This window comes from Chrysemys picta, chromosome 1 (genome assembly GCF_011386835.1).
Source record: "Chrysemys picta bellii isolate R12L10 chromosome 1, ASM1138683v2, whole genome shotgun sequence".
In the NCBI taxonomy this organism is placed as follows: domain Eukaryota; kingdom Metazoa; phylum Chordata; order Testudines; family Emydidae; genus Chrysemys; species Chrysemys picta.
This window is the reverse complement of record NC_088791.1, coordinates 331649338-331661928: the sequence shown is the minus strand read 5'-3', so window position 1 is coordinate 331661928 and position 12591 is coordinate 331649338. Positions and strand designations below refer to the sequence as shown.

The 12591-nt window shown below is 38.9% G+C and overlaps 1 protein-coding gene across 12 annotated transcripts in view; it reads left to right on the top strand.

Moving 5' to 3' along the window:
• TMEM135 (transmembrane protein 135) overlaps window positions 1-11788 on the top strand; it is a 378153-nt gene extending 366365 nt beyond the window's left edge. For 10 of the 12 annotated variants that reach the window (XM_042855993.2, XM_005287516.5, XM_065581681.1 and 7 more), the window contains 4 exons: window positions 1769-1845; window positions 5734-5832; window positions 7023-7090; window positions 9496-11788. In XM_042855993.2, the coding sequence (XP_042711927.1) occupies window positions 1769-1845; window positions 5734-5832; window positions 7023-7090; window positions 9496-9628 (377 nt within the window). In that variant the 3' untranslated portion in view covers window positions 9629-11788. The remainder of the gene's footprint in view (window positions 1-1768; window positions 1846-5733; window positions 5833-7022; window positions 7091-9495) is intronic. The other 2 variants (XM_065581687.1, XM_065581685.1) reach the window with 1 other exon arrangement.
• Window positions 11789-12591: the final 803 nt, after the last annotated feature.

Genomic DNA, 12591 nt, shown 5'->3' with positions numbered 1-12591 from the left:
GTCCACAGGAGTGACCACAAGTGACCCCACGGTAGGCTAGTTTTTCACACACACACACACACACACACACACACACACACACACACACACACACACACACACACACACACACACACACACAAAGCAAAAAAGCAAAAAGCAGCCAGCCAGTCAGTAGAGTGCAAAAAAACCCCAAAAGGTTGAGCAGCATGGCATCCCCTGGAAGTTGGCCCCCAGGGCAGCAAGGCTGATTATCCGGATAACTTCTGCCTTCCCCTCCAGAGTGTGTAAGTACCACATAGGGTATTTCTACACAGCAAGAAGAGATGTGATTGTAGCAGGGATAGGCATACCTATGCTAGCTTTAATGTAGCTAGAACAGACAACAATGGTAGTTGAGAGAAGGAAGCCTGCACTTGAGTGTAGGCAAACAACCCGAGCACATACCCAAGGTCCCTGCAGGGTTTGCAGGATAGCAGCTAGCCCACGATGAAGCCTGTGCCACCATGTTTGTACTAATGTTTTTATCCATGCTAGGCAGCTTACAGCTAGCATGATATACCTGCCCATGCTACAAGCACACCTTTGCTTGTAAACCTACCCATAGAGAGCAAAATCCTGACTTTACATTTTAGGAGCTGCATTGCAGGAGGAAAAGGAGGTCATTGGGCCATCTTGATAGCACACATAGGACAGCACATAGATAGCATGTAACCCCTTTTGTTTGTGCAGTACATTCCATCATCTGCACATGAGCCCAGGAGTCCAGCAGGCTAACCCTTGGAACCCTGGTGTGCTAATGCCGCATTAACCAGTTCCCCAGCGTAGCACTCAAGAGACCAGTATCCTTCCTTACTCCGACATTTCAACTTAGACTTCATGTACGTGCTCTTCTCCCTACAGCGTATGCACACAACACAGAACAGCATTTACCCCATCATTTGTAAAGCGCCTTAGGATACTTAGGGATGAAAAGCACCATATACTGTGAAATATTATTGGAGAGCATGTATTTGGAAGTTTATCCCGAATTCCTGTTCTGGAATTTCGAAGTGCTTTGAGAACAGGAAAGTAAATGTGAAGCTTGTGTTGAAATGAAAATCAGCATTTAGGTGGTTTAATGTAAATGCAAAACTTTTGGTCTGAGGTTTCCTTTTATAAATTATACTTGCATTGTTTGTGTTTAGCATCAAGGGCAATACTTGTACTTGGCACAAGAGTAAGATTGTCTTTTTTATTTTGATCTTTCCCAATTTCTAATAGAAGTTGCTCTGTATACGTTAGCATGTTCATTTAAAAAGAGGGACAGAACCTGGCCCTTCCGCTGGAGCCAAAGAAAGTCCCTGAGCAGTAGAACTGGTGCAGTTCCACTGTGCAGTGATGGGGTGGAAAGTGAGTATGTATGAAGTGTGCACAGTCTGCATGATGCACAGTGCTGCTCCCTGGGGACCTGCTGTGCAGGAGGGATGTGGGTGTGTAGAGACAGGTCAACATCCACTGCTGTAGGGATCCTCTAGACCAATTGGGGCAGGGTGGGGGGGGTCTGGGGCCAGGGAGCTAGTCATGGGGCTAAAGATTTGGCTCCCAGTGTCAAAATTACAGGGGTCTGTCCTTTCTAAAAAGCATAAAAGACCCTTTCCTATGCAGCACAGAAATATCACTGAACATTGGTTATAATAGATGCTAATAGAGAGAGTTACAAGTTTGTGTAATGTCAGAACTGTGTTGAGCAATAGCAAGGAAATAGTTGAGGCTCTTAACCAATAATTTTGTTTTCTAACTGTTGCAGGATCCCTGGCAGGAGTTTCTATGATGTTTTACAAAAGCACTACTATCTCCATGTACCTGGCTTCCAAACTAGTGGAGGTAAGGTACACTGCTAGTTCCAGTGTTGTTTTTCTTAGCCGTTGTAACAGGGCGGAGGAAGAAAACAAATGTTACAAGTATTGGCCAAAAGTGCAAATGTAATGTGAGATTGTACAACGATGCTCTATTATACCAGACATGTGCCCAAGTGATGGCTAAGTCCTGCGGTCTCATTTCCTTCATCTCCCTCCTTTCCAGAACTAAGTCTAATAGTTTGTCCATTTATCTGCACATATTTCCCCCTTCATGTCCCCCTAATTTCCTTTTTGGTACCACCCTGCTGTGTCACTTTTGCAGAATTTCAAATGTGAAAGTTCCAAGAATGTGCATTTTGTCAATTTCCACCAAAAACATAAATCAAAACTAGTCCTTCCCTTCAGATTTATTGCCAAAACCTACAGCTGACTTCCTGCCTCTGTTCCCTGATTTTGGCATTAGTCTAAATTATGAATTATGGTAACTCAAAATAGTTTTGGTTTTTGCATGCAGCTGAAATTGCTTTCCTGTTCGCTTTAATTGATCAAATTCTAACCTGGAAAGTGACCACCAGTTACATTGCATTTTTTTTTTTGAGGTCTGAAAGTCCATTCTGTTTTACTTCGATGAGCTATTAAAATTATGTTAGCCTGGGAAAAAGTAAAAATGAAGAGTGACTGCTTATGCAAACAACAACTCAGGGATTGTTCATACAACCACATTTATATTCACAGTTTATGAATGTGTGAGTTGGGATAAAAAAGGGGAGATCACTCTTTGGAGTCTTGTTAAGTTTCACTGTGATTTTTCTATGAAATCATGAGTTATTCATGGCTCTTCCCCTAGCAGCCCCACTGGGATAAACTGACAGCGCCTGCCCATTATGCCTAGACCCTGAACCATTGCCACTTCCTTCCACTGGCCTCCAGGACTCCAATCGCTAACACTGTTAATCCAGCTCCTTTGCCAGCTATGAATTTGCTTTAAAGAAAAGAGAGAGAAAAATGTGAAGAGTAAGATGAAATGTGAAACAAAGAGAAATATGTAGCACGGTCCTACATGTTCCTTACAGTCCACACTCAAATTCTGAAGGTGGTTTATATAATGATATGTCAACACAACTCAGTCCCATAGAGTTATCCCTGTTGTATTAGTTCTACGTACTTCAGGGCTCCATTTATAATAAATAAAATGTTATGCTGTGTTGCTGATGGTTTTCTCTGGCCTTTTCTCTGAGACATTGTGGCTGCAATGAAATAAGAAAAATACTGCATGGGTTTATTTCAGTTTTTACTTCTTTTACCATATTATACAAGCCAAGGGTAACTGACCAAAGAGGCGTGTGCTGCTTGGAAGGTCAAGCTGTGTTCAAGAAAATAAACTTTAAATGTTTTCTCAAAAAGAAAGTATGTGATTTCGAGTTGTTTAAGGGTAGCAAAATATCCATTGTATTTGACTAGTTACTGCTTTGTTTGGCTTTGTTCTTTTTAAAAAGAAGCACGTATCATAGAGATTACCTCCTGTACTCTCCAAGATCTAAAATACCCCTTTAAAATAAACAAATCCATGCTGTGCAATGTCATATAGACATTTGGGGTGGTAACATTTTTAAAAGCACCTAGGTGATTTAGGAGCCAGAATCCCATTTTCAAAAGTGCCTTAGGCACTCAGGACCCAGAAGGCTGATCTACAGGTGGGGTAATACACACTGTGGGGGGAGGGGGAAGATTAATAAAGCGCACTAATGTGTTGCACACTAATTGCCTCTGCATTCTAATCTCAGCATTTACACTTCTTTTGTTGACTTGGACAAGTCATTTCAACCATCTGCCACAATAATCACATTTGTAATGTGGGTGTGACAGGATTCCCGGGGTACAACCTGGAACTGTGGGACTACTGTGCCCCCTTAACTCTCCAGCCTGGGCTGTCTCTCACAATGCTGTGTTAGAAACAAGCAGCAAACCCCTCTAGGTGCTGTGATCACTCAGCCATCAGCATGTGGAACCCCACACCCAACTAAATTGCATGAATGCTCCCTGAGCCACTCATGAATCATACAGAGAGAGGCACAATCACCCCTGCTTCCAGCCTTGCACCCCAGAAATATACCATCTCAAGACTCCCCTAGAAAGTGCAAGCTCATTAATTAGTTTGCCACTTCATCATAAGAAAATGGATACGCACCAGTCTTTGTAATCTGAGCTCAGATTCCCCAAGCACTTCAACTAAGAGCACACCGTTTTAGGTAAAATATAAAACAGATTTATTAACTACAGAAAGGTAGATTTTAAGTGATTATAAGTAGCAGGTGTAGAGATCAAATTTGGTTACATAAGAAATAAGAATAAACTCGCAGTCTAAATTCTACAGACTAAGTAAGCAAGATTTGAATCAAGCAGTCTTTCAACTTAATAGATGTTGTGAGCAGCTCACAGTTGTCAATGCACAGGCTAGATTCCCTTCCTAGTCTGGGACCAATCTCCCCAGTTCAAAGTCTGTGTCTTCCAGATGATCTTCCAGGTGTTGATATGGGGGAGGAGAGAGGTCAAGTGATGATGTCACTGTACCTCTTTTATACTTTCTTCCAGCTACTAGACAGATCCTTGCTGTGATGTGGGGTCAGGCAGTCCTAATTGCGTATGTGCCCTCCCTAAAGAGCCTCTGGGAGACTGGATTCTTCTTGATGGGCCATCAATGCCTGTCTGGGCAATGATAGTTGCTCCTTTGTTGCTAATGAAATGCTAGCTGGGTATTCCCCACTTCACAACGTATTTCAGTAACACACACACAGCAATTCTTTATAACTTCACATACAATGACAGCACATACACCTCAATAGGATGTTAATGTTCAACAGATCAAGACTTCTTAAATGATATCTCACAAGGCAGACTTTGTACAAAAATCTCATAATTATATGACAGTGGTGAATATGGGGGTTCCAGGGTGCTATTTTGAGGTACAGAGTGTCACAGTGGTGTTCCTTGACTTTCCTCATAGAGGTATTTAAAGACTAGTTAATGTTCAAATAGCTTTTTCCATCTTCAAAGCTATGTTAATGGTAGGCTTATAAAGAGCAATGCACTGACAAACTACGCATCTATTTACATTGTCACTGGTTCCCAACCTTGGTTTGTTTGCAGCCTCCTTCGGAGTGACCGGAGTCCCTCATACCAACTCCTGGTACAGAGTGATCACTGTCCCTACGCTTTTCTCTCCATGCTCTTTATAGTGTCTACCTGTATTCTTTTTTGTCTTTATTCTTTCTCCCTGCTCATCAAGATTTTTATTTTCTCTCTTATAAAGCTTTCCAGTTATTTTATATTAATTTATTTTTGCTCTCTTTCCCCTTGTTTTGTGGCTCTCCCATTACATTCCCCCATTCTCTGGAAGGCTGCATGCTGCTTGTTGGGTGCAGGGGAATGGAAATCTGCTGGTGTTTCCATTGGGCACAAGTGAGCTGCATGCCACAGGAACAGAGGAGTTGTTCCCATGGCTAGCTGCATCAGGAATCATTGCAAAAGCAAGGAGAGAAAATAGACTGCTTTGCCCAGAGATGTAAAGTGTGGGATGGATCTTAGTTCACAGAGCTTTCCTTACCTCCACTGCTTCTCTTTTCTGCCCTCCTCCTGCAGCTAGTCTGCAGCCAACAATGTTGGGAAACCCTTTAGTAAGTCTTGCCATGCACTGAATGTATACTTCAGTCCAGTGTGAAAAGTCCATAAGTAAATTACAGAATGCCCATGAGCTTGCAGGTCACAGCTCTTGCATAAGAAAAAGTCACATGAATTTCAGTAGCTGTCACAAATTTGGCAGGGGACTTCAGGAATGGGACCATAACTAACGACAAAGTCCATACTATTTGCCTTTGGTATGATTTACTCAGCATGCATTTTGTTTGTTTTTTAGACCATGTACTTCAAAGGCATTGAAGCAGGAAAGGTTCCCTATTTTCCTCATGCAGACAGCATCATCTATGCCATTTCCACAGCAATCTGCTTTCAGGCGGTAAGTATTTTGCCTTCAAATAAAAAGCAAAATTCCTTCAACTTATTTCAAATTTTGATTAAAACAATGTGTTGAAATGGAGATTCCATAATAAAGCAGGAGTTAGTGAAATCTAGCTCCTATTCCTGCATCTGCCACACTGATTTTGTACTGTTACGGTGGGAAGATAATTTATTCTGTCCATGACTGTTTATCTATTTGTAATATAATGTGAGTATCATAAGTAGGTTTTGACTTCTATGGAAAAAAATCTCAAGATGTATTAACCAAAGATGATTAAAAATGCACTGATTGACAGAGACTTCACCTCACTTAGTATTTTGCTCCAGGAGACAGACAATAAGTCTTAATGTTCAACCACAATGTACTGCGGAATTGGAAAATTTCACACTCAATCCACTTTAACTGCAACTGTATATTTAAAAAATCAAGAGAACCTAACAAAGAAACCTCCAGTTTTACAACTTGAAGCAAGCTGCAGTCATCAGTCGTCTCCTCTCTCTGCTGTCCTGAATCACCTACTCCTTCACCACCTTTCTATAGTGCCTCAAAACCACCTCTTCCTTCATGGTTTACTCCACCCTTCTTTCCTTGCCTTCTCCAGTCTGGCCCTGGCTGTGCTGGTTGAATCTACCTCCCACGTCTATTGCATAGGTCCTGGCCGTGTTGACCAAGTCGCCTGCCACTTTCTGCTACTGCATCCTGCATCTGAATGCTGCTGTCAGAATCTGCCAACCCTACTTCTGTTGTTCAGGCTGAATGCATTCTGGAACTTTTTATTCTCCAGAGTGAGAATCTGTTTTCTATACCATTCCTTTAGAATAAATCAAGTTACTTACCTTCAATCTTATTCACTGGTGCGTAACCAAAACAATCTAGTCACCCGCAAAGCATCCCCATAAAGTGGTATATTTTCTTTACATCTAAGGGGATTGAGGCATCTCAGGTGACCAGGGCTTCATGTAGGGGAAAAGACAGGCTATCCTGCTGTGATCTGATGGTCAGAGACTTTAGCTATGGTTCTCTCACTAGCCATTTGCACTTAGCACAGACCCAAGAGTATGGCTCTCTTGTGACTATATATCATTAGAGAGTAAGAATTGCAGGTAGGTCACTTTCATTTTCTTAGTATCTATGTCTGACAGTGTTTTAATTACTTAATGGGAGAATGATCAATATTCTGATTGTAGGCTGTGATGGAAGTTCAGACCCTGAGACCTTCTTACTGGAAATTCCTATTACGACTCACAAAAGGCAGGTAAGTAACTGAGGTGGTTGGAAATGCTTAGTAGCAAATTTCATTTTAGCTAGACAGGTACTTTGTTCTTTAATTCACTTGCTGTCAAAGACTTCTTTGAAAAGTATCAGGGGGTAGCCGTGTTAGTCTGTATCTACAAAAACAACAAGGAGTCTGGTGGCACCTTAAAGACTAACAGATTTATTTGGGCATAAGCTTTCGTGAGTTAAAACCTCACTTCTTCGGATGCAACCGAAGAAGTGAGGTTTTAACTCACGAAAGCTTATGCCCAAATAAATCTGTTAGTCTTTAAGGTGCCACCAGACTCCTTGTTGTTTTTCTTTGAAAAGTCTGTGTTATATGAGGTATTAGGTAAAATTGGTAGTGAATATATGTCAAAATTATTTGAATGTGACTGTTACTTATTAAGCACTTCAAAAACTTTTGGATCCAAAATTTGTGAGAGAACCTAGTTGCATATTCTACAGAAATTTTAAAATGTTATTCTAAAGTGAGTATCTAGTTAAACATGAGGCAGTTTAACTGGGATCTTTGTAGAACATCTTGGTTGAAAAACAGTTTTGCAGTTTCAGAATTTAAGACCTGATTCTGTTTTGCAGGGTTTGAAATTGATCCATCATCTATTTTTCAGGAAATTATCCCTGTAATTTCATCTTTTTAAAATCAAAATCATGCTCAAAGTTGTCAAACATTGTCATTTACCAAAAGTACAGATTTCCAAAAATCACGTTTGAAATCATCCCCAAACATCATAATGTTTTACAGTGATTTCAAACGCAATTTTGGTAAACATACGAATACCAAAATTTATAGACATATTAAGAATTCTCACAAAAACTTGAAAACTTTGAAGATTTTGACAATTTTTCACAAAAAGCTCCTTTTCTGAAAAAAGACCATATTTTTTGTTGGAAGGTATGTTTCTTATTAAAATTTTTGACCAGTTATAATCATAAACTTTTTTAGATTCTATGTCCAGCTGAATCCTGTTTTATTCTGTATTTGCACTGGAAATCAAAAATATTCTTTTTAAAATTGATTTTTTTGTCTGAAATTGATTTATTGTTTATACGTGAACTAAAATATAAACTGACAATGCAGCAGAATGCAGCACAAGATGAATCACTTGACAAGCAATCTAAAGGCAGACTTACCAAAATGGGAAGAATTATGGAAGCTCATAGTTCTCCAAACTGAACGGGGATAACTTGATAATGTGCAAAATGGCACAAAAGGCCAATATGTCAATTTGAAAATCACACTTCTTCCTGAATTATTTTGCCCTAAGCTTACTGTAACTGAAAGAGATTACAGGGAGAAAGCTGCATGTTTTTCACTTTGTTTTGTGTTTTGATACCACTTTGTGTATAATCCATTTGACTCTTCTGCTGGGTAGACAGTCATTTTCTCCTATTGCTTGTGTGAGTCTTTCACAGCAACAGGGGAGGGAATACATCTTAAAAAATAAGAAAATATTGTTGTGAAGCCACTAAAATTTGTGAGGGGAACTCAGGAGACATGTAGACAGAACAGTGCTTTTGCTCATCCTGGGGACAAGGAAATGGCTTTTTTTTTTTCCTGGTAGAAATAGTAAAATGTATTAAATAAAACACAAATCACATGCTAGGTGATTCACTTCATAAGCATTTGTATTGTTCAAACATAAAAAGGCACCCGTGTTGTCCAAAATGAAAAGCTTGCAATTCTCTAAGAACATAAGACGATAATTGAGTCCTCGTTTTATGTACTATTTATGATTTCCTCTCTCGTGTGTCTGCCCTACTTGCTTTCTGTTTGTAAAAGCTTTTAGCACCCAGCTTGTTGAAAAATTTAATCAATGAAATCCAAATGCAGTTAAAGTTTTTTAAAGATCTGATTGCAAACTTAAGATCATATCCTACAATTCTTATTCTGCTTGACTAAACTCTTAGGCCTGGTCTACACTGGGGGGGGGGGGGGGGGGGGAATCGAGCTAAGTTACGCAACTTCAGCTATGTGAATAATGTAGCTGAAGTCGACGTACTTAGATCAACTTACCGTGGTGTCTTTACTATGTTGAGTCGACTGCTGCCACTCCCCCGTCAACTCTGCCTGCGCCTCTCGCCGAGCTGGAGTACAGGAGTCGACGGGAGAGCGTTCAGGGATCGATTTATCGTGTCTAGACTAGAAGCGATAAATCTATCCCCGCTGGATCCATCGCTGCCCGCCGATCCGGCCAGTAGTGAAGACATACCCTTAATTGACTTAAACAGGTATTTTGCCTGCATAAGAAGTACAGGTTCAAGCCCATATTTCAAAGATATGGGCAATATTTCATCATTACAACATAGAATAACTTTAAAATAATTTTATTTATTATTAAATGGAAAAAGTGTTCATTTTATCATGAGTCTTTTCTATTTCAGGTTTGCTGTCATGAATAGACGAGTATTAGATGTATTTGGTACTGAAGCATCTAAGAACTTCAAGAATTTCATACCTAAGCTTGACCCAAGATATACTTCTGTACCACCGGAGCTACCAATTGAGCTGTCTTGAAAAATGATACTTTCTCTTGTGATTAAATATGATCATTTTGTCCTGAAGAGTTAATTAACTTAACAGTCAAATAGATGGAAGAGGACTTGTGCTCCACTTCAGTATTATTTCAATAAGAAATGCTTTTTACCAATCAGAAATACTGAAGCTTTGTAGGAAGATGTGGCTTAATAATTAAGCCCTTTCCATAGCCAGAAACTGTTTCTGGATCATTGTAGTTGATTGACAATATGGTAGATTCTGGACTGAATTAAATCAATGAGTAATATATCTATAGAAAAGAGAATTAAAATACACCTATGACATAAATATACTTTAAAATAACATTTTCAAAATTTCTTTAGCTCATTCCAGTAGAAAATTTCTTCGTAAAACTAATGATATTTCCAAAATTAGAAAGGATGGTTTAGGTCCAAAGTTTTACCTTATCTTAAAACTGCTACAGTCTGGTGAGAAATGTCCCCTGAATTTCAAATGTGTGTTTTTAAAAATCCACCAGTCTATCACTGAAAATTTTAAAAATAACCAATAGCCACTTTTTATTCAAGACTAGGCTATTTCTACCCAGCTATGGCTACAAAAACACCCAGCCCAGCATCAAAAGAGTGCTGGTTAGCCCATAAATCATACTCCAGAGCTGTCATTCCATTAATGTAGACCGTGAACAAAGGAAATGTAAAAAGCCAGGTGTCAGTGACTTGTTCTTCTTAAGAAACAGCAGTGTGTGGAAGTTAATATTTGCCAAAGGGAACATGACAAGACAATGAGAGGGAGGAATGCAATGGTTGAGCTTTTGAGAGGGTAGTCCAAACAGTAGACAGGTTAAAATACAAACACACACACTACAATTAAATCAGTTTTACAAAAAAGACTTGACAAGTATCAGTTTAGATGAAATCTACTTGATTTAAGCATCAATACTAAATTTGCAATTCCAATGGCCTTCAAAAGGGACCAAACTCCTAAAGTTCAACTATCGTAGCAAACCAGTTTTATTTGACACATTCATTCATGTTTCTTCATATTCAGTTGTTCCTGTTAATCAATAAAGAATGCTTTCCCCTTGATATAGCAGACAGTCGTGACTATAGACAATTCCATGAAGTTTAATACGGTACTTAATATATAATATATCTGCTCAAAATCCACTTTTCTTTCTCTGCATATTTTTACAAACGACACTTCACCTTTGTGTTCTAAAGTGAAATCTTGACATGCTAATTCTTTTACTACTTCTGTTGTTTATAGGCGGTTCAGGGCAGCCATGGCTGAATTATGATCAGACTCTCCTAGCTTTTCAGGGAAAATATGAGCTTTACTTGCATTCGACTAAAAAGAGCAGACAATGGAAATGCGACAAATGCCTGTGAATGGGAAGTAAGGATGTATGTATTTTTTTTTTAATCTGGTTTATTTGCTGGAAGCTTTTGCCGCACATAATAAAATAACTACTTAATAGAACCTATGTCATAACAGTAATTCTGTCCCAGTCTTAACACATTTCAGCACCCATTTGTTTAATTTCACAAAGCCATATATGCTAACATTTACATCAGACTTAACAAAATTGTCATGAAAATGTACCAGCCCATGGACAAAACCTACCTGTTCATTCTTTACCATCACAATGATGATCATCAGCTACTTATGATCCCTTGTGAAAACAACATACATGGCCCAAGTTGAGTGGGTGAGTAAAATTTTGCAAGCTAGGTTTGTGTGCAATATCTTATTTGCTTGTAATGGTAAACTAAAATTGCTCAAAAATAAAAAAAATCAACTGGGCTCTGGCAGAATCGTAGAGGGAATGTTGGAAGGACTGTTTTTCCATTAGCATTTCTAAAACACACGACCTTCTGAAGTCTGAATGCTAGATGTTTTGGGTTACATTTTAGAACTGATGTACTAGACTATCAGGATTTAGTAGAGTGATTGTGCCAGTCTCAGACTTTTCAAAATCTTTTACAAGTAGCTTAGCTTTGATTTTCTTTGTTGGAATGAAAACGGTGATAGGTCTCTGTATTTGAGTTAAAACAGCTGAGTACTGCGTCTCAATATCTAGATACCGGTTCGGTCCATGTCTTCTTGTTTCCTACATTCATAGTCCTTGTTTTTAATGGCTGTCATGTAATGTAAAAATAAAACATTTTAAACCTTAAATTATTATTTTTATTGGAGTCGAGTACTTGTAGGACGGGTGGAGGGGGAAAGCACTCTTAGTCCTAATGTTTTCCTCCCTGACAGTAATATATTTGCTTCTTGAAAAAATTGTAATTTTCTGTTCACTTTTGTTAGTAAAAACCCTGAAGGAAATCCAGTGGTGGTGAATGAATTCTTCGTATGACTAAGCTTTGTAGATTTAACCTGCATCAATTTACAATATAAACCAAAAGACAGGACTTTGCTAATATTTTTTATTTTAAAATATTTTGTATAAAAGTGGCACATGAATATACTCAGTGATGCTCCATATAATAAATGCAATAAGCTGTTAAATGTTCAGCCTTAACATTACATTAAGTGCTATAGTCAGGCAATGCAAAAGACAAGACTGAAAACACAGCATTAACTCAGCACCTATGCATTTCAATATCTAAGGCAATATGACTTTGACTTTAAAGAATGTATCGTAATACATGCAAAGTGGCAGAGTTAAGGTTGCAGCCATTCATTACCTTTGCGTTTCCTGATTTTTGCTTGCTTAACTATACAACATTGCATTGCACAGGTTTTATAGAATCCCACTTGTTTCGGGGAAGGCTGAGGATCAGGCTGAGTGATGGTCACTACTTGGATTTAGAGGAGAGAGGAATCCTATGATGACAGTTACATTGCCACTGCAGAGAAAATAAGGATAGAATTGACACAGCTTTGTTAGTTACATGTATTGTAGGAATTTTGTAGGAAGGAATAAGCCTGCCACCTATCTACCCCTGGCAGCATGGCACAGGTGAGTCTTATGA